The 27,781-nt window shown below is 39.4% G+C and overlaps 2 protein-coding genes across 15 annotated transcripts in view; one reads left to right on the top strand and one right to left on the bottom strand.

Annotated features, from left to right (window-relative positions):
- tmod (tropomodulin) overlaps positions 1-27,781 on the bottom strand; it is a 52,881-nt gene that overhangs the window by 22,799 nt on the left and 2,301 nt on the right. For 2 of the 14 annotated variants that reach the window (XM_070996249.1, XM_070996250.1), the window contains exon 1: positions 12,661-12,991. The exons of 10 other annotated variants lie outside the window; for them this stretch is intronic. In XM_070996249.1, coding sequence (XP_070852350.1) covers positions 12,661-12,792 — 132 coding nt within the window. In that variant the 5' untranslated portion in view covers positions 12,793-12,991. Of the gene's footprint in view, positions 1-12,660; positions 12,992-14,335; positions 14,358-22,848; positions 23,303-27,781 lie in introns of those variants that run through there. 2 more of the 14 variants (XM_070996243.1, XM_070996245.1) reach the window with 2 other exon arrangements.
- On the top strand, positions 85-5,240 carry LOC108017255 (uncharacterized). Its single transcript, XM_036819787.3, has 2 exons — positions 85-306; positions 4,217-5,240. Exon 2 carries the CDS (start codon positions 4,425-4,427, stop codon positions 4,566-4,568), a length of 144 nt encoding a protein of 47 aa, XP_036675682.2. The 5' UTR covers positions 85-306; positions 4,217-4,424; the 3' UTR covers positions 4,569-5,240.

Here is a 27,781-nt window from a genome sequence, read left to right as displayed (position 1 = left end):
ACTCGGCTCAGGACGATTCAGGACGAAGGATAAAGGACGAAGCTGGGGCCACGAGCGCTATAAGAAGCCGCATCCATTGAACAAAAACCGGAGTCGCGTCAGCAACGTCGAACTGAAAACAACGCGACTTGGCCGGAAAAACCATACAAAAAGCCTACGATACCAAACAGCGGAATATCACGCATACGCCGCGTTGAACCGAAAAGAATTGCAAGTGAAGTGATACAAAGAAAAAAAGGGAGAAAGCTCGTTAGTGGAATTTTTGTAGCCTTTTTGGGCAGTTTACGAGCGGCTCGGCATAAATTGGTAACGTGTATATCCCTTTTTGTTTTTGGGGAGTGTGGGATTTTTCTCATAAAAGTGCGTGAGCACAGCGTATTTGCCCATGAATGGAATCCCGGCGAGAAAAGTCATGAATGAAGCTGGGCTGAGATGCTCCGAGTGATTTATGCCGCGAGTTTTTCCAGCATTGTTGCTTTAATTATATGACTGCGGAAACTTGGGGCATTTATGGTGGCAAGGCACGCAGAAATGCAAATGGAAAGCCGCAGGAAATTGGACACGTGTGTGCGGGGATAAGCCCGAAACACCGCAGGACATTTAACACTTCATTGACTTTTGTGGGCCCTTTTGACCCCTGACTCCCCGACTGACTGACTGTCAACATTTCACGGCAAAAGTTTCATTTGCATTTCGTGTGCGCCGCCAGTGAAAATTAATGGCCGCAATGCCTCGGCAAGTTTTCCCATCTTCCCCTTTTCGCCTTGCCAATTTGTTTGGCTTCGAACTCTTTAATAAGTTTGCCAGGCAGGCGCCGCAAACTTTCGCCCAAGGCAGCAAATTCCGGCCCACTCCTTTGACAACCTTTGACCCTTTTGCACACACGCACACCCGCACACACGTGTGGCCAAGTTGCCATGGCTGTCTGATCCCCCGGCTTTGACATCTAATTTATGAAGCGCTCGAAAATCCAAAAGGAGGCACACATTTCCGCTCCAAGCAACAAGTTTTCTTTTATTTTCTCTGGGGACCCGTTTATTAGGGGGTATCACGTAGTCGTTCGGTTTTATTCACTTCTATTATGTTGGGCGGCGGGGGTCGAAATAATAGTGCTGTTAAACAAGTTTAATAGCGAGTGGCCGTGGAGCAATAAAACAAGTTATGCTGATGATTTTGCTTCCCAGGGAAATTGAAATGAATTAAAGGATTAAAGTTTGGATAAAGAATTTAAGCGACTGCATGATTTAAAAGTGTCCCCTGAATGCTGTCAATTTAATAAATACAAAAAGTATATTTAGTAAATTTTTTAATTATGTATTAAAGACAAATGCTTCTCTTTGCAATGAAATATATTCTACTAAATAATTGCACACTTTCTTTAATGGTAATATGTTCTTTTGATTACAGTGGACAGATGTTAATACATATATTTATTTTTAATAACATTTTAACTATTAATAATTATGAAAATTTAAATATTTTTGACTTTTTTTATTTATCTACTTTAAATATGTAGTGCAAATGTTACATTTAAATAGTTTAAATTTAATTTAGTGATTCCTTGACACTTGTTTTTCGCACTATAGTTGAATTTTCAGCTGTTAAATTTATTTTGCTTTATTTTGTTTCAACTTAATGTACGCTCTTTATTTTGTTATTACTCTCAATGTTTTTCTAGACGGGAAGCTAAAAATAAAGAGCTTTAGCAAAAAAGGAAATCCCACTGGCCATTTGCTACCAACTCCCCATTACTTTCACCTCCTGCCCCTTTCTTCCTTCCTTTTTTTACTTTCCCATTGACCTTAAGTTATGTTGGAAAAGAGGGGGCGTGGCAGCTGCGTCGCATTCCTCAGCTTGTTAGATTTGTTGCCCCCGCCGAAACTTTTTTAATGAGTTTCATAATCTTTGATGCGCTTCGCTTTGTTTCAAATTCCCGCCCCTGTTTCGAAAGTCGGCCTAATGATGTGCGAGCCATGGAATGTGGCAGGGTCCTTTTGAAAATTGTTTTTCTTCTTTTTTGGGGGTGGGGGAAGAGGCAGGTCATAGGACATGGGACATGGGGCAGAAAGTTCTAGGGGTCGAGGGCTAAAACTTATTCAGCGAGTGCCACGAATGCGATAAGCGTTTAATTGAAAGCGACCCGGGATTTTTGGGGCGGCAAAAGGATTCGGATTCGGATTCCAACTGCGATGTCCGTTCCAGGTCGCCGGATGCTTGATGATTGCAGTTGGCATTCTGCATTTTGCATTTTAATCCACGGATGCAGCTCAAAAACTCACGACCGCAAACCCTTTTTAAAAAAGCTGGAGTGCCTACACCCGAGAAAAAGTCGTGTTCATACAAAAACGCAAGGCCAACAGACTTAACAAATATTGCAAACAGTCACAAAAAATTATAAATAATTATATTTGAATATTAACAATTTTAAAGAGTACTTTAATATCTTCTACGTATTATGCAGTTTTTTACATGATGTATTATTATAATTATTTGGATAAACTGAAAGTGAATTCCAGTGTTATTCCGCATTTATTTTAATTTTAAGAGCTATCACTTCTGACATATCGACTAATTAATTTTGAATTATTTTCGGAATCGGCCAATTAAACCATTCGAAAAACACCTTTAATCCATAGCAAACACTTCAATTATTTCAGGTGTTTGTGGGTGTTTTTTGTTGAGTTTTACTCGTAAATTCGGCTGGTTTTTTCTTCCAACTGGGATGCAATTTGGTTTAAATTATTCCCCCACTAATTGAGAGCGCTTCGAGTGGATTCGAGTGGAAGTTGAGAATGCAGGCGAAAGGCTTTTCAAAATGGGGAATTTCGAGGGCGGGGGTCAAAGAGTCGGGTCGAGTGGCATATGCATTCCGAGCACACATGTTGCTCATGCGGAAAGCTCTGCCTTCCTTTTCCCATTTAAATCTGGGAATCTAATTCCCTTTGTGGCGACCCAGCTTAAATTTCATTTGTTTAATTTGCTTAACACGTACATACCATTTGGAGTCCTTTTTCTTTTCCTTTTTCAAGCCAACATATTGGGCAACATGCCGAGCAGAAATGTGCAACAAAGGGGGCAAAAAACACCAGTGGCATCTGGCAACAAGAAACGCAATTGTGCAACACATCCTTGAATCCTTGGCAGCTGCATCTTTCAGTTCCATCCTTTTCCCACGGCCCACGCGGCGTATGCGTAATTTCTGCTCTGTTCCCTGTGTAGCAGAAGTCGCGGGTGGGAAAACGTCGGGCGAGAACTTTTCGTGTTGCCAGCAGGCAACTGGGAAAAAGATTGGGAGAAAGATTGAGACCAGCATGTAATTCACCAGGGAGAAGGAAGCACAGAAACCAGGCAACGGATTCCTCGACGGCCAGAGATAATCCTTTGTCCACCGCTCCTCCTTTATTTTCCTCTCAGGATTTTTTCCGTAACCTTGTGGCCATAATTTTGATAAATCACTGTACTGAATACGCTACATTAAATATATATTTCTTGGACTGCCTTTTATTAATATTGTGTTTTTGTGACAGCTTCTGAGAGCTGAAAAGTTTCCTTCTGTAGAAATATTAAATAATGTTGAAAAAAGTTATATCTAAGCCCCCAAAATTTGTAGAGGTTTAAAAACTCTTCCAAAAGGTGTTTAAAAGTATGCACCGATATATTGTTGGTTAGGAATCCTAAGGTTATTTTTCGCAGCATACTTTTAGGCGCCTGCCTTTCCTATTTATGTGTATATTTTGTGACAGCTCCCCAGAGCTGAAGAGTTTCCTTCGTACTGTACAAATATTAAAAGAAATCCATAATATATATTGAATGGAGTTACATTTAAGAAAGCTATAAATTTTTGAATGCTAGATGATGCCACAGTAATGTATAGAGGTTTGAAACCTCTTCCTGAAGGTGTCTTAAAATATGCAACAGTTTATTTTAGGTTCGGTAATCCTTTGGTTTTTTCACAGCATACTTTTAGGCACCTAATTTTCATATGAAAAGTAGCTTAACAAATTGTATGAATAATTAAGAGCTGGGCAAGAGTATCTGGGGCTTTCCTTCTCCAACTGTCACTCATTCATGGATACGTTTCCATCTTGCTGGGTTTCTTTTTCTGGATCCGGTTCCGTTTTTTTCACAGACGTGCGTGATGGAGGGATATGAATAATCTGCGCGTTATTTCCATCTGCTCTTCACTCACGATTCCCCGTTCTGCTTTTCATTGCAGCTGGTCCCCATTTAATCCACCTCCGCCTCCGCCTCCGCTGCCCACCCCCATTTCCCATTTACACGGCTGTAATGAGGCAATGAGACGCGGGGCAGCCGGAAAATCTACGGCGGGAAATTCAGCCGAGGAGGAACCATGACATCTGGAGTCTGCCGGAGTCTGGAGCTTTGGCCTCTGCCCGAGTGAACCGAAAAGCCCGATCCCAGCGATGCTGCGCGATATCTTTCTGTATTTAGTTCTAATCGTTTTATTTTGCTTCATTTTCATGGCGCAGTTAATCGTCAACGTTTACGCGTTCCAGCGCCAGCCGTCGCCCCACAAAGCGGAGCGCAATGAAATTATATTTGTCTAGAAGGGAGCCAAGCAGCACCCACAAACCACCCAAAAACACACAGGAAATAATGTTTCAACAACTTAAAAAAGGGATTCAAGCTAAAAGTCGAAATATTAGTCGGAAATAGAAAGTATTTAGTAATATATAATAGCGAATATATACCCAACAAAATGCATTGGTTTAGAAAGGAGACTGTATCAGACAAGTTTTATTTTATAACAAAAAGTATCTAACAGTTAAGAAAGCCTTTATAATAAGGTAAGGTTTACGTTTCGCATATAACCACCCCTAGTTTTAAAATTCTATCGAACAATAGTCATATACATAATCAAAACTACGATAATAGATCCTTTTTCCGGTGCACCCTTGAGGGGATAAAAAAAGGAGGTTGCAAAATGAAGATGCTACAGAAGCAAAGGCTACAAGTCAAGCCGCGGTGGTTTCCTTTTAATAAGAAAGGCAACTCAACTAGGTTCAACTCTCAGTTGAGCGAGAAAAGTGGGAAAAAGCGCAGGGGATGAGGGGGGAAATCCTGCGGAAAATGGCGGCAAAGAGAGATCAGAGGGGGGATCACCGCAGGAGGAAGATAAACCCTCGAAGAACTGTTAAACTAGGTTGCTCGCTAATTAGTAACGGTAGTCTTGGGAGTGCACAATACGCACCACACACCACTACAAACGAAAGCCACTGAAACACATGCATACACTGAGGGAAAATATATATTTGACCCGTTAAATGATTTTTATTTCATTTAAAAGGAATCAGTTTCTTTAAAAGACGCTTAAAAGTATGCAACGGAAAGCGAATCCCATGGTTTCCGGTCTTTAAATAGCTTTGCATACTTTTAGACACTTGTTTTTATGGCTTAATGTTTTTTGTAATTGTGAAAGTGATATTGCTATGGTTTTTTTCTCTGCATACACAAAGAAAGTTTTCCGCAGCGACAGGTCGCCACGGGAAATGGCAAGGAAAAACCACTGAAAAATCCCCAGCAGCAGAAGCTAAAGAATTCAGTGGCGTTTCCACCGTTAAAGAAAGCGGGCAAAAAGCACAAATTAATTTCATAATTTTTTGCATTTTTTATCGAACACTTTTGTTGCCAACCCTTTGTTTGTTTTTCATTACACTCTTTTTTCTCCGGTCCAACAGTATATAAAATTAATTCACATTCTGTTGTTAAAGTAATTGATTGAATGCGACACCGAGAAAATTTCATTTTAAATTTTCATTGCCTACTTTCTGGGTGGCTTTAATTCCCCGACAATTGAAAACGGTTGGAACTTTTTTTCATATCGATTTCTAGGCTGTGTTTCAGCCTTTTTGGGTTGCTTTTTGTTCAATGGCTGTTTTACTTTCTACATTTTTTGTAGCGCTTTCATATTTTTCGGATGTTTTTCTTTTTGGCACGCCGCAGCGCGTTTTATTGTTTTCTTTTGAGCCTGAGCACTTGAGTCCTCGAGGGGCATACACACACTTGACCCCGTTTGAAAGCGCCGAGCATTGAAACTTTACAATGGGTCCGGAAAGGGGGCGGAGCAGGGGGCGTGGCCGGGCATTTAACTCTTGCCAGGGCGGTTTAACTTGATTGCTGTCAGTGTGTCCAAATGGAAATTAAAGTTTCATCAAACGCTCAGAGCCCTCTAAGCGGATGTGGGCCAAGTTTGCCAAGAGTTTTTCGAGGGGCCACTCTGGAAATTTAAATTTAAATTCAGGCTGGAAAACCAACACACACACCAACACACCCATATCGAAGGAGAATCAAAATGTATTAATCGAAAATTATAAAGTTTACACTTAAATGCAAATCTATTATAATGGAACATTTTACGAGTACGGTTATATACTCTACTATACATACTTAGATATATGATATATACATTCGAACAATAATAGTCTTAGTCGTCGGTCGATAAGTGCTAAGCATTAAACAATTATTACACCCTAAATTGTATCGAACATGTAGCTAGATCTGAACAATGAAATCGAAAAAATCGAAGCGAAAATCGAAATAAATTAAATAAAGCGAATAAATGTTCTTTGGTGAAAAGAAGTGAGCATGTGGAGTTTTTTTGGGGGAAGGATTGAAAGGAATAAAGGATAAATCCAAGTAATTGGTTATGTTAAAGTGAAAAATTAAATTAAATTGTTCACAAAACATGACATTACCAGCTGCCCCTAAGCAATCCTTTTGAGGCTTCCATAAAATATTTAAATAGCTGAAATGCATAATAAACTTGGGAAACTCTGCATCTAATTTGCAATGCAGTCATCCCACAGGATCATCTGGGATTCTTTTTCAGCATCAAAAATCGAGGTTAACCCCACTTGGGCCCGCCTGGCCTTCTTGACCCCCTGGGCTCGTCCGCTTTGGCGAATTGAGTGACCAGTCCATTAACGTTCCCATTTTCACTTTGTAGCCCCTTGAGGAAGTGTTAAATGGCATTGGGCAATTGGCATGAGGAGAAATGAATACATTATTTCAGCCATTTAGCTGCAAGGAGCGGGAAAAGCGGTGGAAAACCGCTTGTCATGTCACTGGGTCCTCGGACAAAAGTTTTGGCTCTCGTCCAGAATGCAGAAAGAAAAGCTGCCGGCCAGGCATTTTCCCTTCCTCAGTTTTCCCATCTGGTTTATTTGCCTTGTATGCAACAAGCTTGTGAAGTCTCCTCCACCCAAAAACCCCCTCCCATGAATTTTCCTGGGGCCACTGCATTTTTGCTGCTTTTCCCTTTTCCTACTGGGGTTTGTTTTTATTGCATGCCAAGATGTCTGAGCTTTCAAAAGACCAACGGACATGACGAGCAGCAAAAACAAAGACCAGAGGCGTTGGGCAGGGGGGTTGCAGGGGCGGCAGAGGGGTTGGCAGGCCGAAATGCCACCGAAATGGATTTTTGTTATTATTATTGTCGCTGGTCTCGTTTGCTGAATTTTATTGCATTACAATGAACTGCGCCTTGACCAAATTTGGTCAACAAATGAAACGAAATGAATGGGAAATTGATGCGAAAAAAGTAACAGTGGAAAAAACATATTCGAAATACATTTCCAAACAGTTTTGTAATTTTTCTATAAATAAGAAAATCAAGTACGATGGTTTTTTGATTATAAACTACTATTTGTTTTATCTGTTTAAAGTTATTAACATTTTATAGTACTGTAATTATTCAACTAATAGTTACGAACAATTTTTACATAAAACGTTAGACCATTTAATCACAACTTTTAAACGAAATGATAAAATCAAAAATGTTATTTAAATCTTGTCTGGCAAAGTCATGAATAAAATTTAAATACCAAATAAAATGTCACAATGTCAGATATTTAAAATCTGGAAAGCACAACAGAAATATGAGTTGGACTTATCGCGAGATCTCCCATCGAAAAACGCTTAAACCAGCCGACAGTCAATTTTTCACTTGGCATTGGCCGACAGCTGTCGAAGGTTGGGAAGGCAACCAAGAGAGTGGGAAAAGCGGGAAAATCAGATCGACTACATGGGGAAAGTGGACAACACAAGCCACAGTACTTATTTAATATTTATTTAATATTTATTTTGTGTCATTCGCCTGCCCACTTTGATCTGAGCAGCGACAAGTTCTTTGCCAAAGTCAAGTCAGCTGAGGAAAATGAGGCGATGAAGTGGAGGGGCGGGGCAGGGAAACAGGAAAATGGGTCCTTGTTCCACCCAATTGACAAACGAAAATCAAAACTAATTAGACGCAAATTAATGAGCCATGCCACAACAGAATCACCGAGAAAATCAGCAGGCGCAGATGAGAAGAAAAACAAATGTGATGAAAATGCGATGTGAAAATGTGAGAAGCTGACAAACAATTTGGCAGCGTGGACAGCCAAAGGGGAGGGGTTTTCCCACCCCCACACCCCTGGACCACCCATTTCCCTGACCTTTAAGCTGAACGAAGGAAATCTGGTGGACTATCAAAATAAACCGTCAAACAAAAGAGAAGTCTTCATAGAAGCTCCCTTAGAATTTAGAAATTTTAGAAAAAGAAATGTTTCTCCAGAGAGAAAAATTGGGGGAGAGTAGCCACACACATCTATCAACTAATACAAACTAATATCGACACAAACACACTGCCAGAAAAATAGGAATGGACCACACGACGTATGCGCAATTCGCCTTGGCAGCGAGCCAACGCTCTATACTTGGAGATCAACGGAAAAAGTTGCTGATTTTTTGCCAGAATTATTTATAACCGCTTGTTCATGCACAATCACAAATATCTATACACGATATGTATCTGTATCTGTGTCTTATTTTCGAAACGAATCGCTCTTTGGCTCTTTCTGCTCAGCTGTGTTAACTTGGCCAGCAGGAATGTGTATAAGATAGTTCGAATTATTTCCATCCGATCGTGGGATCGAGTTGGAGTAGCATTTTCCAAGGAGCGAGTGTGTGAATGAATGCATTGTTTAGATGAATGAATACCAAACTTACTCGGGAATACTACAATTTGGGCGTGGATGAAGTCAGAAGATGGGGATTGCTTACCTGCAAAGAGAATGCAAAGGAAAGAGGCAAATTAGTTGACTATTTACGATACAGATAGATATACATATTTCACAGATGAACGACTGCGCTAATAAACAAATAATTAAACTGATATATAGCTATTAAAGTATTTTTAACCATAATTAAAATTCCTGATGGAACCGATTAGGCCTTTAAAAGAGAAATATGGAGAAAAAAAGATTTTAAATAATGAAATAAAAGCAAATATATAAATTTAAATTAAGTATAAATATTTCAAGATAAAAAGCTTGTAAACTATTTTTAGCACAAATAAAACTGGCACGTTTAATTTGTCTAGACAAATTTATGGGCAAATGGAAGATAAATATGTAATGAAATATAGGTGCATTAGGGAATTCACCAAATGATATTTAAGAAATTAATTTGTTAAGTATGTACCAATAGTTTAAATATAAAACATTTTGATATATTTGACACAAAAAATAAAGTTGCCGATCGATTTTCATTAAAGAACAAGTTTGGATGATTACAAATTCAAGCAAATCCTGACATATTACCCATAATTGAATGTGGCTTAATAGTGCGACATGTTTTATTCAAATTGAAGCAATTTATATGCAAAATGGAAGCTGGAAAAGAAAACAATAAACAAAGCTGACCATGTGAGTAATGCCAAAAAATAATAAATTTGCCAAATGAGTTGGCGCATAATAGATATAGCAAATATGGCAAAAAATAAATTTGAAGTATATAATGTTTGCTAATGAATCGCTTTATTATCTGGTTATTTCGCCCATCGAAAGTACGCAGCCACAAAAGGCCAAAAGCAGCTCAAAGTCAATTAGCCTCTTGAGTGAACCCTAATGATCCCGGGAAGCCCCTTTGTTCCCCCTTCTGACCAAGTTAATTGCACAAAATGAGTGAAAACCAGCTGCCGCCAGGCGCCGAGCCACTTGAAGAACATATAATTTATTTTACTGCACATATAACATTTATATATTAGAGTCGGCGAATAAAACAAAATGGCTGAGGAGGCTCCACATTATGGTCCTGTTCGGATTTTCACTCCCCGGCCGCCTTTGCAGATGGGAAACAATCGTAAAGTGCTTAATTAATGCCCACCTACATGCGAGAAGGTGCAAAAGTGGGGCAGTCCTGTTTGGGAGTCGGGTTTCCCGGGAAAATGCGACAGGAAAAGGGCGGCGGAGTGGCATCACTTTTAATTAAAAGATAAAAATTCCCTGTCCAACGGTTTACGAGGTGGCTCGGGTTCAGGGAAAATGGTCGGGGAAAATGCGCCTTTGGAGGTGACGCGTCAAAACGCATAAAACGAAGAACGAGAAACTGTTAAAGAAATTAACACAGCTAAAGTGGCATCTGAGCCGCAGGACGAGGGGAAAACATAAAGGGCCAGATGGAAAACTGCTAGTGGGAAAAGTGGGTGGGAAAGTGCGGGAAATGCGAGCTTAAAGCGCTCTGTCAAGTCAATTAAAATTTAATTCAATGAAATATGTAAATCATCATCAAATTCAACCTGAAGAGAAGTGCATTCGAGGGATCAAATTACAATTTGCCAAGTGTAAAAGTGGCAAGTTTAAATGGGCCTAACAAAGAGGTTTAAATTAAGTTATAAGTCCATGGGAAAATATTTTGGTAAGTGTTATTTAATATATAATATATTTACTGAATTATGACTAAATTTCAAATGGTTATAGATTTAATTAAAATAAAATAAACGTGACTTGGAAACATTTTAAACATTATTTACTTCAAGAACCTTTTAAATGGTATTACTATTCCAAAGAAAATCTCCCTTATTCAATGAATTCTTTTACAGACACTTGTTATAAAAAATAAGCAAGCTACCTGCACTTTAAAAATCCCATCAAAAGACCTTTGATGGCTTTGCTTAACGGATATTTGTATCACTATCCTGCTCATCCAGGATTTCACTTCTACTCTCCTTTTTGCGATTTCCTGTTTACTGCATTTTTTAATGGCTTAAACTCCTGAATCGATCCGCAGACTGCATTGACTGCTTCGCTCCCACTTCCCTGATAAACTCTGCCCGGTGTTTTCCAAAGGAAAACCCAGAGACGAAAGTCGGGGAAAGGTGAAATGGGGAAATGGGGAGAAAGGAAAAGTCAGGGAGCGACAGAGCGGAAGTGTGTGTGTGGATTGCGTAGCTGTTGTTATTGTTGCGCCTTGATTGCTGCCATGAAAACCTGCGGATAAAAAGTCAACTATTCGGGCCGTACACGTGAAAAAATGAGTGGAATGTAAATAAATTATATTTGGTATTTTGAGCAGAACTTATTTAAATTCTTTTAAACTTTTTTGTACTTTATGTTTAGCTACCCTTTTGAGAAGCCAGTATTATTTAATTTAAGGACAAGTGGGAAAAGACATTCGAAAGATATTTGTAATATCAAATTATATGTTTTTGGTTTTATGTAAAATTCAGGTTCATTAAAAGGTAGATAAAGGTACCCTAGAAACATGTTTACTGGTCAAGAATGTAAGGATTTCTCCAGGTGTGCTTATAAATGCTAGTCGGTAGGAATGCTCATATGTAGGACTGCGCCGTGCCAGCTGGAGTCAGTCGGAGAATGTTATTTTCCTTTCATCCTGCTTTTTTATTTTTCCTCTGCTTTCCTGTACCTTTCCCTATTTTCCCATATTTTTTTTTGCTGATTTGAGAAAGGCAGTGCCAAAATGCCGTCGGGCAAAGGAAAACACGCCAGGCGGCAAACAAAAAGTGTGGGGGTGTGGTAAAAGGGGGCGGTGTGATGCCGAGGACACCCAAGTGTTGGTACATTAAGTGAAATGAAATCCTGTTAAGCGAAACAATGAAGCTATTAAAAAAATATGTAAGCTCCTCAGTTTTCTATATGTGTGCCGTGCAAAGTGGGTAGATTTTCCTGAGACCTTCGCAATTTTCAGCATTTTATCCGAGAGCCAGGTAAACCCCATAATATCGTTTAATAAATACTTTACAGCTTGATTGATTGCTCTTCAGCATTTTGAATTCCGGCGGCGACAGGTGGGCCAGAATCTCTAACAACTAAGTGGTGGTCCCGAATTACCCACCATATATATATATCTACATAAGTACGCCCCAGTAATTTATGCGTCCAGGCTTTTCCCCCCAAAGGAAAGCAAGCGAAACCACCAGATTGGATCCCATGTGGCTGAGTACAATCAAAATGGCAATGGCCATTCTCCGCCCCCAAGATTATCCGCCCAGTTTTTCCAGAACTCCCCCTATTCCTCCTCCTGAAACTCAAGCCCAGCGACCTGGAAATGCTTCATCTTGCTTCCCTTTTCAAGTTTGGAACCCTTTTAGTGGTCGAACAGTTCCTTCCCAGAGTTTTCCTGACTATTTCCTCAAGAAATTCACAAAAAAACCCAATAAAAACAGAATTTTAGTCTATTCCTTTCCCCAGACATTTTCCTTCCCAAACGACTAGAAAAACATAAAGAATTTTTAAAGACACACTGACGTTCTCTCGGAAAAATCAACGACGAGTGGAACTTTCAATCCGTCGGGCATTTGTCAGTTTGACAGTTTTCAGGGGGCGGGGTGGTTTTCCACCCGCTTTCCCGCCTTCGTACCTTGGTGGTGCGGGTCTTGCGCCACTGGGAGGTTTTCTTGGTGGTGGTGGTGGTGGTGGTCTCCTGCTCCTCCTCCTCCTCCCCCAGGTCCTCCTCCTCGATGACGTCCTTGTCTTTGGCAGAGTCTGCCATGCTGAGTGTGTGTTTTCGAGAGTGCTGTAATCCTTTCTAGCCCCGAATTCTTCGCATAAATGCTTTCTTCTCACTCACAAATATTATCGTATAATTTTCCTGAATTCTTTCTTTTTCGCCTTGAGTGTGTGACTCACGAACATCTTTTCTCGCTCATTTTCACTGGAAACACATTCGATTTTTATTTTGATATCTGCTCCTGAATTTGAATAAAATATTATTTATTTATTTGATTCGAACGCTGATTTTGTTATTATTTTGCCAGAATCTGCCGCTTTCTCCGGTGCGAATTTATGGCTGCAGCTGCCCCGAAAAGTGAAATTCTTGGCCGTAATTAATTAAACGCGTTTACCAACAACATCAACAACAATTTCGAGTGCAATTTGTACGCCGAACTTGGCCGGCAATTAAATTCTGTAATTATTTGTAAATAAACGGCAATGGACGCAGATTTATGAACTTATAAATCCGCCAAAGGCGTGGGAATTTATCCATAAATTAAATAAGGATTTGACATTCATGAATTATGGAGAGCCAACCCCTTTGCCCCCATACCATTATGTCCATCCTTTTTCTGGGAACCGCATTTGTGGGTTCTTAAGTGAGAACTTTGTCTATAATTAAGCGAATTACTTCCTCAATTTTAGAAAGAAATTTTCATAAGCCAAATCGCAATTAAAAGAAATGTTCGGTTGGGGAACTCAGCAGCTGTGATTCATAAAGAAATCACAGTTTAGAAACCCATTTGCACACAGAAAATATCTTAAATAATATTTGTAACGATTTAAAATATTTTCAATTTCAAATTGTGTAAGATGGCTAAAAACTTGCCCAAAAAAATATATGAACTTTCAAGGGGACATATTTTCTATTCTCTTGACAAATATTTTATAAATTATATTTTCCAAGGAAACAAGCTGTGTGGTTGAATTTTGTTTTGTGCAGGAAAATGTCCTTTTTGGGGTTAACCAGGAATTGTGTAATAAAATTGAGGGCTTAAAATCCACACTAAATGCAAAGTGAAAAGAAACTTTGGGTAGGAAAAATATTTCCGGTGAGTGCAAAAAGTTCATGAATTGAAATTTTTAAAAATCTGTATGGTCTTTGTTTATTCTGCTGTAGTTTTTGGTGTTTTATTGTGCGGATTGTGTGTCGGCGGGGCTTAAATTCGTGTCAGTTTTTGTGGCGAAAAGTGTTTTATATCAAAAGCATTTCCATTTTAATGCACTTTTATGGCGCTGAATCATTTGTTTGCATTGAATTGTTCTAGTATCACTGTTGTTGATGTTGTTTTTTGCGTGTGTGGTGTTGTTGGATTATTATTTGTTTGATTTGGGTTGCATGTTTCTGTTTCTGTGGCGTGTTGCACTTTTTTGGGTCCGTTTGGGTGTTGTTTGTATACGTGTGTGGTGTTTTTAGTGCCTGTTTTTGTTTCGGCTTCGATTTGCATTGATAGCGCGTGGTTTCGGGTTCCCTGGGTTCGCCAGAGGTGTGTTATATGGGTGTATTATGGCATTATTGGCATTATTCTAGGAGGAACAACATTTGTCGGGCACGGTTTTTCAGCCTCAGCCACTGAGACGCGCGTCGAACGAACTGAGTGGGCCCGAATTTTCCTTGCCAGCGCGGCTGGCCGTCGGAAAATGTGTGGAAAATGCGGCGAAAGGCGGGGAGCCGTTTCCCCCGAAGAAAAGAGAGCTGGCTAATAGAGCGGCGCACACAATCAGCACTTAATGTGGCCGCGGGGAGCTGAAAAATTCCGCAATTCGCTCATCATCTTCAAAATGAAAAGCCAGCCTGCTCTCTTATGTTATACACTTTATTTTTTATATTTTTTATTGTTTGTTTCATGCGTGTGTGTGTGCGGGAAAATGCTGCCACATTTCCCTCACTTTTTATCATATTTTTCACATTATTTTCCACCCTTTGCGGCTCTTGTCAACGGTTCGTATGCGTAATTTCTCTCTTTGCTGTTCGCGAACTTGCCAAAACAGGTGAACACACGACTTTCGAACACGAAAAACAAATTAAGTGAAATTCCGAAATTCCGAAATATATTTGCACACTCGAAAGTGTGATTTTCGAATCTCAATTTTGATTTTTGGCTGCCTCGATCTCGGTGTGTAGATGCGACTGCCTTTGGTGGCCAACTGAACTGCGGATCACACTCCCAATCGAATGTTACTTTGCCTGCCTTGTTGGCCTTTGTCTCACCTTTGTTTTGATGCTTTCCCGGGTGTTAATCAGTCAACCCCCCGGATTTTCCCCCTTTCCACTGACGATTTTCCATCATCCTTGTCGCGTGCTTATTGCGTTTTTCCTAAGAGTATTTTTAGATGCTGGTGGACAAATTGCGCTGCAGTGTACCAGGAAGATCTCGTAGTTTTCCCCGGATTTATCTCGCAATCACTCTGAAAACGACGGAAATCTCGGCTAATGAGCTGTTTGCTTTTAATTAAACCGAAATTTTCATTTAATTTGAATAGCATTGATTGGGTTTTCGCGTATAAAGGCCGTATAAAAGCCTTTATCCCAAATCCCCAGCTGTCCCTTTGGCCGTGTAATTAATTGCTGCGCCTTTTACTTTTCCCCCCACTCCGGGGGCCAAAAGTTTTTCTTTCTTTTCGACCCACAAAGTTGTACTGAAAACCCCCTCCAGCTGGTCCATATAAATAAACAACAACAAACGATTCGTAGGCACAGCGCCTGCTAAAAATAAATCGCTCGGATATTTCCACCCAAAAAAGCGAGAAAATAAAATATTATTTATAGCCCAAGGCGTCTGTGTGTATGCGCACCTATATCAATATGCAGCGAAATGATTTTTGAATTTCCAATTCGCAGCTGGATTTGCAGCATGTTGATGTAAAAATCACAGATGCAAATGCAGCGCAAAAAGGGGAAAAAGTGGGAGAAATACACAAACTGCAAGGTAAAAATCGGGCTAGATAAATGGAAAGCCTTAATGGGGGAAAACAACTGCAGTCTGGCATTTTCCTATCGATGTTTACAAACAGCGAAGGGGGGAAATAAATCATCGGCGGGGGAAGGGCGTGTCAGGCGTTAAAGGGCTTTAACCCCGCGAGGCGGAAAATGTAGGAAAATGCGCGGTGGCAAGGAAAATTCACTTGCAGTTTGAGAAGCACTGGCGAGGTGAGTCAAGGTGAGTTTCCCCCCTCGATTTTCCGCCCACTGCTTCGTGTCAAAAGTGATCATTGACATTGTCGCATGCACACGCACACAGCTGCCAAGGAAAACTCTCCCACACACACAGCCGCACAGGAAAACTCACACAGCCAAAGAGTTGCAGGTGTGCTAAGAGCAACTTTCTCTTCGATAATTAGCTCTTTTTGGCACGCACACACCTGCTGCTCCTGCCAAAAAATGAAAATAAAATAATTAAAGAGCTTGAGGTGAGCAAACTGTTGCTTCTTCTTCTCCCGCGGCCTTTTCTTTTATTTTTCCCATTTTCATTTATATTTTTTTGGCTCTCTTGTGTGTGTGAGTGCTCACCACCTGATTCACAGTTTCAGCTGAGTGACCGAACCGCTTTCAAGGTAAATCATTTCCAATTTCAGCGTGGAGAAGGTGAGTTCAGCGCCGGCGAGGTGAGTTTTGAAGTTGAAATAGGAAAAAAGAGAATGGGAATTTTTCAGATTTTTTGCTGTCTTTGGAAAACGAATATTTCAGAAGATCTTGGGAGAATGTCTCTTATTAATCTGTTTTTGAAAGTAATACTCATTACCACTTTAAACATTAAGGTGAGTTCAACACTGAGGTGAGTTTGAAAGTTGAAATTGGAAAGAAGAGAATTGGATTGCATTTAGATGTGTGCTTTCTTTGGAAAACGAAGATTACAGGAGATTTTTGGAGAATGTCTTTTTCACAGCTTGTTGTTTTAAGAAACACTTACCTCTTTTATGTTGACTTTATTGTTACATTTTGTAAACAAACTTTTCAAAGCCGAAAAATAAACGTTCATTTTTAAGGACAAGTCCTGTTTAATGAATAAATTAACCTCAAGGCAGTAACGCTAAACATTCAGAGAACGCCCACTGGAAATCCAAGTCGAAAAGTTCGCCTGTTCTTAAGCACACATAATGGTTATAATACAGAGATATAAAGCAAATCCCAGGACTCCCCGCCCACCGAAAATCCCCTCGTTAACCGCTTCTGCAGAGGAATGCTTGGCTCGCCTGACCATGTGCCTGTCTACGCCCCATAAATATTATTTAATTTTATATATGTTTCTTTCCGAGCCATTAAAATTATGTAGGTTATAATTTAAATAATCAAACACAAAGAACAACGCAGAGAGCGGGCGAAACATCAAATGGAAGGCAGAAATGTTGCTGAAGAATTTCACCTCGTCTGGGGTCGCCCTCCCAAAAAAGAAAACACGAGTACGTATAGAAGAGAAAAGCGGAGAGAACCGAGTGTTAGGCGGAATATTTATAGATTTTGTTATTGTCAAAGTGTGTTGATGGGTCTCGCTATAAAGAAGATGGGTGACCAAATAACAAGTTCAGGGATTATGGGCTTGGGCCCACCAAAGTCTATCAATGAATCAATTTTTGTAATGAGTAATGCTCCGGACTAAATTTAAATGTTTCTACAGCTGAGATATGATCAAGATTTATTTTCGGATACAATTTTCCAGCTGTGTGTATCGACTAGAATAGAATGTTGTAAAATATCTTTTTATACTTATATGGTCAACATAATTCACTCTTTTTTCCGAGTTCTAGTCAAGAAAATACAAAAATAAAGTACAGTTAAATACAGTTCAATGAACCGTAAGCCCGTTTAAAATATTACCATTTTTAAGACATCTGAAAACGTATCAGTAAATTTTGTGCATTGTGCAGCATACCTATAAATAAAATCCAATCGCTTTTATAGGCCCCTGCTGAAAAATATCCATCAGCCAACGGTTTATCTATAGAGTCCATTAGAAATGTACCCATAAAATGATCATCAAACGATGGCAGCCATAAAAACGAGACAGAAATAAAGAAATGGAGGGAGAAAGTGAGATTCAGCTTGGACTTTTGATATTCAATTTGCATTTAACGAGCTGTTCGAGTGGTTTTCCCTGCATTTGCTGCTTCTGCATGTTGGACTCGTGTAAATTAATAATTTTTCCCATTTTATTTGGACCCTGCTAATGGGCAGTTGATTTATGGACGCGAGACCTAAAGCCATCTGACATTTTTATGGATGTTTTTTTGTCCCCTGGTTATATGCATTTGTGAATGTGGCTAATAGTTCTCAGCCCAGTGGATTGTATATCAATCATACGCCCTGTTAAATTATCGCAAACTTGGAAATATATGTTGGCATTTTTGAAATTCCTAAAAGTTTATGCTTAAGCTTAAAGATATTAAAATTTAAATGAATGCTCTTTAGATTTAATGTAAGAAATGTTTTAAAGATATTAACACTCCCCTTATGAAAGTTTTGCAGGAACTGGTGTGTCGAATATCAATCATACAGCGCGTATTAAAATTAAAATATTTTTAAAAGTAATTTCTAAGAAATTAAATTTAAAACTGAATTCTCTTTTGATTTATTACAAATGTTTGAAAATTATTTACACTTTTTCAAAATTTTGAAAGCTGTTGTGTTTAGATTATCAATCATACGCCCTGTTAAACGCATTCGAAATTGGAGATATATGTTTTGAGAAGATGCTTAGAATAGCCGAGTCGAACCGATTTAGCAATCAAATTGCAGTTGCTCGCATGTCGCAGTGCTTAAATGTCGTCGCCCACTTCCGGGATCAGTTTTTCCTTCTCTCTGCGGGTTTTCCACCTCCCCAGCCCACGATTTCCCTCCTTTTCCCCTTTTTGGGGCAGGCAACTAATTAGAGAGGCACATGTGGCGATCGACTTCTCATTGGGGACTTGCAGTTGGTCGCGCTTTTCAATTCTATTTCATTTCATCGATTTCTGTTCACTGGTCTCTTTGTGTTTTCTATTGCAAAAGCATCAGCAATATCGCCGAATGCATTGCCATGGCGGGCGAGGGAAAACAGGGAAAATCGTTTTAGTGAAAATAAATTGAAAATCTTTTGGAACATATTTTGTATGTTGTGATAGATTGCGAGCGTTTTCAGCTGTCAGCCATCTTTGTTTGCAGTACATATGTGGGTGCTTGTTTGCTTTTTGCCTTGCCCGTTTGTCGTTTCCTCCGATTCCTATGCATATCCGCCGTTTTCGCTGACTTTGCTTTGTTTGCTCTACTTGGAAAGCTGGGAAAATAGGAGGGAAAACAGACAGGGGGCTAAGAAAATTCCCAAGCCATCACAAGGATTCGAAAATGCACTGCCATGGAATTTCATAATTCGAGAGCCCCTTCATTGCATACTTTCAGGATCACTTATCACATTAGTGACCATCATAGTGGCATCAAAATTAATAAAGTTAACCATCAGTTAATGGATTATTCGCACCGAATTAATTAGCTTCCTTTGTGGAGAAAATGTAATTAAATTAAATCAGTGCTGTTAAATCAAAAGCAGCAATTTGTTAAAATGCGTAATAAAATTCATTACGGAAATAGTATAAATATAAAAAACGTAATTTATTCAAATGAATTAAAGCATTGAATCAAGCAGAGAGCAGAATGGATTAACACATTGCAAGAATATTAATTACAATGACGTACAATAGGTGTTCGTATAATTATGTGGCAAATATTTGGCAACCAAACAGAAAGCCATATTAAATATTTCAACATATTGTTATAATCCCCCAATGTTTAATTCCGTTTTATGTTTACCAAGAGCATAAAATCTTCGTTTTATTGTCTATAAACAGGTTCATATGTCTGTTTTCTATTCTTCCTCCCATTTGCATGGCGCATTTTGATTGATTGCGCGAACGCTGCAAGCTGAACAAGACAATGGGGAAATGGCGCTGGGAAATGATTTTTCGAAATGTTCAAATCATGGGGAGTCGGGGAAAATATTCATGACAGCTGCAGCTGTGGGCGGAAAGTTGGCTGCTCTGTGTGAAAATCCAATGGCCAATGCGTGGGAAACTGCAGTGACCGCAGTCTGCATTTAATCAATCTAGTGCATTCGGTCCCCGAACGCCCCCAAAAACACCCCAAGTCATTGGGGAGCACTCATCAAATTAACACCTCAAAATCCCAATCGCTCATGGGGCGCACTAATTAAATAAAAACAAAGCCGAAGGTAAAAACTGCTCACAATGAGAAAATGGGCAGTGGCTCAAGAGTAATTTGAACAATGTATAGACATTTCTTGATTAAAGACAAGATACAAGAATGAGCATTGAAACTAAAACAATTCAAAAGAAGCGGAAGAGCAGGAAAAATCGCAAAAAGTGCAAGGCTAGATATAAATATTTGCCATCCTCTTCATCAGCAAAATTGAAAGATGAAGGAAGTCCACCGATTTAGTAAGTCACTGAGAAAAATGGATTAAATGGATAAATTAAAAATATTTTAAAATATTTTTTTAAAAGTATAGTAGTAAAAGTAGTAGTAGTAGTAATAAGTAGTAGAAAAGGTAGTAAAAGTTGTAGTAGTAGTAGTAGTAGAATAAGTAGGAATAGTAGCAGTAGTCTGATCTGATTGAAAAGCCGTTTAAAAAAATTAAACATATTCTTGAACAAATATTTTTTAACGATATTGTATTAGTTGTGTTAATATTAGATACGAAAAAATAGAATATAAAAATGTTATAGATGGTGAAAAGAGGTTTTCCCTACCTAAAAAGCGGAGTAAGAGGTCAGTTATAAATTTTAAAATAGCCAAATAAAGTCCTGTTTTCCCCAAATATTATTTTCATCCCTCTCATTAGCTTTAAGTATTATTTTCAGTGCAACTGTGAGTTGCTTAAGCGATACACTGCGAAGGAGACCGCAAACTGCTTAGCAAAATTGCTAATAAACCAACACAAAGCACAAAAAGGGAACCGGGGAGGGCAAAGGGCGAGGGGCAGAGGAAAAGCGGGAAAAGCAACAAAGGCAGAGGCAGATAAAAAGTGTGTCGATAGCAGCTCAGAGTACAAGTAATAAAGGAAAACTCCGAGCGGGAAAGCGATTAGGCGAGCGAAGAGCAGGCGGGCAACGTTTATTTTTAAACATATTGAAAAGGCAAGAAGAAGCGGTTAAGTTAAGGCATCGGTCGAACCGAATGAAAACAATTTTATTAAGTGAAAAATACGAAGGCAGAAAATAACCCGCAGCCAAAATAAACAGACCAAAGCCAAGGCAAAAAGCAAAAAAAAGAGGGAAAGAAAAGCGGGAGACCGAAGCGAAGTCCTTGGCAGTGGAAAAGCGTTCGCAAGAACCGAACTCAACGGGTTTTCCCCCGGGGAGGGCGGCCGGCAAAAGGGGGCGGGCCAAATCGGAGGATATCTGATTGAAAGATGCGTCGAAGCGTCGTTGTTGCTGTCGTTTTCGATGTCGACTCACCTTGAACCACAACAACGCCAGAAACAACACGACACCGTTCAACATCGCACGCACAACGCTCGCCAAATTTACACTTTTATAAAGAGTTTGTGTTAGGGGAACACAAAGAAATATATTTAATGTATTAAAATATTTTTATGGTTTTTAGAATGCCCCGCTAAACAGCCCTTCTTTAATATAGAATACAGTGAGACGTAGTGAATTGGCAATCATAAAGCTTTTGAAATATCATCAGTTGATCATCTCTACCCATAATCAATATTTTAAATATTTTAAGAACCACAAAAAAGGGAAAAACAAATGTTTTTATCTTTCGTAAAAAATCAAGTAATATATAAACCATTTAATATTTTAGAAAACTGTTTTAAATCATATTAAAAGAACAAGGTTTTTTTAGTAAAGTATAATTTGTTGTGTTTTAAAATGATATCAGATTAATGAAAATCAAAATATTATAAGCTACGAACTTCTAAATATTGTATCTTCATTGTCTCTAGAGTATGTTTGTGCTTATTAAATTTGTTGAAAATGTAACTTCATTTCCCCCAGTGCATATCAGACACAATTAAGTGCAAAGAAAACGGAAGCAGACGACAAAATTTTACGAGCCAAGCAGCCGAAACGAAGAGGCGGCGATGAACAGGGGGCGTGGCAGGGAGTGCAGGTGACAAAAGCACCGACGACGGCGACTTCTTTACATAAAAGATTGACAAGTGATTTTCACACCTAAGTGGCAAGCGCAGGAAAACACACAAAAGCAGCAACAACAACAGGGAAAAGTTTTCAGTTGTTTTGGGGGAGCCTTATCCCCCGGAAAACCGAAAACCCCCCTCGTTAGGTTATTTTTTGGAAAATTTGTTGAAGGAAATTGTTTGGGGCATTGTTCGTGTGGCTCAGTTAGCTAAGTCGATAGATTTTCTCACCCCGGGCGGTTTTAATTTGTTGAGTGGCGGAGGCCAGAGGAAAAATGAGGAGAACTGACCATTGAAAATGTGGCACAATTTGATCGAATGGTTGAGTGGGAAAACTTTAAGAGTATGGCATAAAATCTAGTAAATTGCTGTGGGGAAAACTAGGAAACTAAGTTACTGAGAGAGGTAATTTATTAGATTAATTCGTTTTCCAAACAAATCTGGCTAGAATGATTGAGTAGGCTACCTTTTAAAATGAAATTTTTTAAAAGAGGTAAGGATAAACTGATAAATTTAAAGGTATATTTAAGCCATATATCAAAAATATTTTTTATAAATCTCTATAAAATATAAGACATAACTTATATGTTAAATAATATATTTTCAGTCGGTTTTTAAAAATTAAAATATATTTATTGTGTCTGCTTTTAAAATAGGCTTCTTTAATAAAAACTCAATGGACATAAAGAAAAATCCATAAGATAAAAGTAGCTAAAACTATCTTATGTGACCTTTGGTTCTTAATATTTAATGAAAACATCACCGAGATCAAGATAAATCCCCCAGAGCAGTGGGTGTACCTTAAGAGCCTTTAATTTCCAATGAAAACTGCTCGGATGAGTATATGCAAATAAATCCCTGAGAACAATGGCCAACCTCTCGAGGTCCGGTTCTGAACCCCCCGCTGGGCGACTTACCTTATCGTCAGTGATGGCCATGATGACCGCTTGGCTTCCTGGTGGACTTGGGTGGTTTCCTGGGTGGTTCTCTATTGATTCCTATAGGGGGTGCAGGGATTGGTGGTGGGGATAACCTGGGGGTCTAATCCGCTTTTGCCAAAATCGAAATTAACTTGAATGGGGCAATCTTGGCTATTGCGCAGAAACTCAATTGAAATTTCCTAGTTCTGCGATGAATGGTGTATATTCTATATATATTTTTTGGATCTCACTGGCACACACAATCACACACACACGGCTACACAGGAAGATCGCACGTCACTAAAATCGGGGGAGGAATCCGAAACTAATCTATTTATTTGGCCGACTGACTGACTGGACGGGTCAATCCATTTCAATCCATTCCAGCTGGTTCTATCTGTATCTATATAAATCAATAGTTTCGGTTCGATTGGTGCGCGATGCGCGGTGCTTTGTTTTGGGGCTTTTGCGATGCAACTACTGAATGCGAATGCAAATTCAAGTCGGAAACTGCATCGAAATGCAATCAAAGTGCCAATTGACGTCGAGTATTTGCTGTTTCTGTACTGTTGCTCTCTGTATATCGGTTTATACGGCGATGTGGGTTTACTTTCGATTTCTCGCCGTTGACAAATTCCTGGCATTCTCGCTAATATAATATTCCCCGCGGTCTTTGCACATTCTTTTTTTATTATTTCACCCGACGAAAGGCGGAAATGGCTTTCATTGTCAGGGCCAAGTGGTCGATTCTTCAAGAGACCCCTTAATTCGGACTTATGGCCACTTGGTCGCAATTAAAGCCGCTTTCGTTTGAATATTAATGGGCCCATTAACCGCAAATTGCAGCCAGACTGCAATAATTATATTCGTTAATTTGCAGCTCGCGAAAAAATATAGGCCGTAATGAAAAACAAGAAATACGATATCTGAATAAATTATGCGAGCCGCGCGATTCGCATTGAGAAATGCTACGAAAACCTAAATACTTAATTGGTTTTAATGTAATATTTTAAAATTAAAATTTAAAATTGAAATTGAAAATGAAATGCAAAGCTTTAGTTACACAAATCAGCTCTAAATTTAAATTATTTGGTCCATTTATTTCATTTTAGCTACGCTGCCATCAATTTCAGCTTTTAGTCTACCTATTTGTAGTCGCATTATAATCTTTTAAAATATTTTACTTTTATGGAAATCGATTTCAGTGGGGTTTAAGTAGCCAAAGGGCGAACTACTCAAATAAGATTTGAATAAATAGTTTTTCTGCACTGCACCAACGAAAAACAAAGTCAATTGAGGGCATGGCCGAATGTCAATTTTCGGTCTGTGGAATTATAGACCGGATTTAGGGGTCAGTCGCTTTGGTCATCATCCGAATGGAAATAACATTTTATGGGGATTATTTATTTGCATGCTTTTACGAGGGGGAAAAGTGGAAAATAGAAGCCGCAAGATGATTCTGTGTAAACAAGCAAATGTCAGTTTGCAGTCGTCGAGCTGTGTTGCTAATTTATTGTTGAATTGGGTTACGCAAACGTTTGTTCAGCTGAACTAATTTGCAAATTGCGTTTGTAAGTTTGCAAGTTCTGCGTATTAATTGAAGGGAAATGCTAATAACCCGAGGTGACTCCGTCTACTTAATCAGACTGATCCCCTAGTTTCAGCCAATTTCAGGTAATTGCCTTGTTTTCATTTGCATTCGGGGCTTTGAAAGCCTTTACAAAGGCTCTTGAAAATCTGCAAATTTTCCCCATCCAATCGCCAACAGAAAACAATGTTGTTTAGCCCCCCAACCCCCTTATTTTCTTGGCCCGGCACGCAGAAAACTACGCAAAACATTTTGTAAATTGAATTTTATTTGTTGAGATTTTTGCGGCGCGCTCAAATGTAATTGAAATAAATTCTCAATGGGAATATCCGCCCGAAAAGTTGGCGGAAGCTGATGGCAGGCAATGAAATTATTTGTTTGTAACGCTCTGTAAAATCCGAAATCTAGAATCCAGGGGCTTTTATTTCAAGACACTGAGCAACGCTAAATTTCCGTTGCGGCAGGTCAAACAATTTGATTCGAAGGAGCGATTTTCGATTTGATCTGGACAAATAAATAAGGCAGTGTTTGAAAATTGAGTGAAATATATGCCAGTCATAAGGCGGATTTTCGCCAGAGGGAGATAGAGATGGTAAACCGCTCGGCGGAATAAATGGCACGTTCATCATACGCCCCGTGTACACAGTTTGGCAGATTTATTTATATACCCCAGCATGAATGCTACTACATGGTACGCTTTCCCACACATATTCGCCTTATGTTTTCACGCAAAACGTTTGCTTTTCAATTATATAAACATATTTCGATTGTATTCAGTGAGCTCGGTGGCGGGGGCCAGTGTGTGCATTAAAATTATAAATTGTTTGAGCAGCCAAAGGCACAAATAAATAAAACACAGAACCCAGAACGAGGCGAAACGAACCAAAATGAAATGAAAGCGAAGCGCATAAATAACTGACCAAATGTACTCGAAATTTGGAATAGACGTGGGTTTTTCTTCTCGATTTTTAAGGGTGGATGGGTGGAATGGGAGGGTAGGTGATCTGGGGAAGTCTCCTTGGGAACTGCAACAAGTGAATGGAAGCTAAGCGAGCGTCAAAGGCCAAGAGACGCCTGACATTGAAATGTCTGACTTGTTGTGTCACGCTTTTCAAAGAACCAACGCACTCTTGCAAATACACTGGGGAAAATTTTAAATAAATTGAAAATGATATTTTTCGAAAGTCAGGTGGAGAGTGAGAGACTTTTAATGAATTTTCAGTGACTTATTATTTTATTTTTAGTTTTTGTCGTTTACTAATCTTCATTATTATCCTTTAAAAACGAAGATGTAACCATTTCATCATCATCATCACCTAATTATATTTCTATAAAATCTTTTATAATAGTTTACGTACATTGAAAATAACTACCTGGCAACCTAATGTGTTCTGAATGGTCTTTAAAATGTCCAAAAATGAAAATTAAAAGTTGGCTAAGACTGTTTTTGTACGTTTTGTCATCAGTAAAAGGTAATATGTTTTTCTTGTCTTAAGATAGTTATACATACTATTTTAATTTCAAATTTCTTTCAGTGCAGTCACATACCGCACTAACAGACACACTTGCAACCACGTTTCAATGGCTGCCAGTGAAATATTTGTTTGGACTTCAAGAGGCGCCACGGCGTTGACAGCTGTCAATGAAAAGGGGGTGAAGGGCGAAGGGACCTCATGGTGGGCGTGGGTGGTGGGTGGTGCAGGGGGTGCTTCAGTGGGTGGTGCACAGCTGTCCCTGCTCTGATTAGCGCTGCGGCTTTCCGCAGTTTGCAGAATGCGCTGGCAAATTCGAAAACAATTTAATATGCCAGAGAGCAGAATGAATTCATCGGGGAAATCGCTGTGGTCTACGATACCGATTCGTGGCCCGGCTAATCGCTCGGAAAACTCTGAATGGCTTCCCCTGAAAGATCTCCGCCCGAACCAGCTAAATCCCTCCGGAGCTGAGCTGGCCCCCTCATGGATTTCCAATTAATCTCGGTCCAATATTATGATGTCTAATCAAGGGAATCCTGGACGGGACAGCAGGACAATGCGACTCGGAAGCCACAGGAAATTCCATTATCCTGTGTGTCCCTCGAATGTCCGTTTACGGACTTGTGTGCAATGTGAGTTTGTGCCTGGTTATGTGAGTTTACGGCTTGATGCACAAATTAGCATGCCCCATTTGATCCGGACGGCGAAGCAAAGATTTGGTTAAATACATTCCGAAGATGATATGGGTAAACTGAACGACCACAAACTACCCGTTTTTGAGGGTTAAATAAATACCATATATATCATGTTTGCATTGAATGTAATCCATATGTATTTGATACTAAATGTTGTGAGCTGTATTGGATTATATATCAGAATCTAATCAGTGCTAAATTCATATAAATATGTTATGATAGCATATTTAATCAATCCTGGTAATCAATAAGTCACAAATATGATTATTTATAACCCCGAGTTGTTATTTAATCCTCTATTATTTAATATATTTTACGAATACCCCCTGAATAATAAATCATACCCTGTATCGCGCAAATAACAGCCGTGTAATGAGCGAATCAAATCGGCAAACAAACGGACCGCGGTGAAATCAACTGTGAAATTTATGACAGTTTTCCGGCTAACTTAAATTACGGATAAAAAAAGGGGGCGGTGAGAGGTGGGAAAGTACCCAGCATATCTCTGACTTTATTTAACTAATTTTGCATTTTCAATTCGAACTCGACTCCGGTCACGTATCCCCGCGGCTGGAACTTTGACCTGTTAAGCGCATAAAAATGACAAAGGCGCTACGTGACTCATTAGCCGGGTTTCTGCCCAGGAAAAGCCGGCGGTGGAAAGTCGATGTGGGAAAGTGAGAGTGGCAGGCTCAGCAGTTCACGGGTTTTAGCCGGGGACCCAGTGCAATTAGTTCGGTAAGCTGCTCCAGGCGGATACCATATATACCTATAGGTACACATATGTGCGTAGTATACGGACATATGCCCGGGAAACGGCACATCCTTATCCCCATCCTTATCCACAGGACTCTGGCTTACACAGCTCATGCGTTTTCATTTCCATTTCGGGCCCATAAAAACGAGAAAAACGAGAAAAGGCCAGAAGACCGACCCAAAAAAAGAAGCAAATTGCAATGCAAATTTAATTTGGCTGCCATAAAACTCAACTGAAGAAAAGCGGGTGGGGTGTTCCTTTTCCGTTTTTGTTTGGGTAGGAGGCCAGACAGTCGTAAAACAGCAGCGGGAAAAATCGAAGATTTTCCGAGGTGGGGGAAAACGGGTGGAAATGCGTGGCTGCCCCGCCAAGCCGGAAATGCAATTTGTAATTTTGTGCAACGATTTGTGGCAAT

This window comes from Drosophila suzukii, chromosome 3, assembly GCF_043229965.1.
Source record: "Drosophila suzukii chromosome 3, CBGP_Dsuzu_IsoJpt1.0, whole genome shotgun sequence".
NCBI lineage: Eukaryota > Metazoa > Arthropoda > Insecta > Diptera > Drosophilidae > Drosophila > Drosophila suzukii.
The sequence above is the reverse complement of the archived record's forward strand: the minus strand, read 5'-3'. Positions and strand labels throughout refer to the sequence as shown.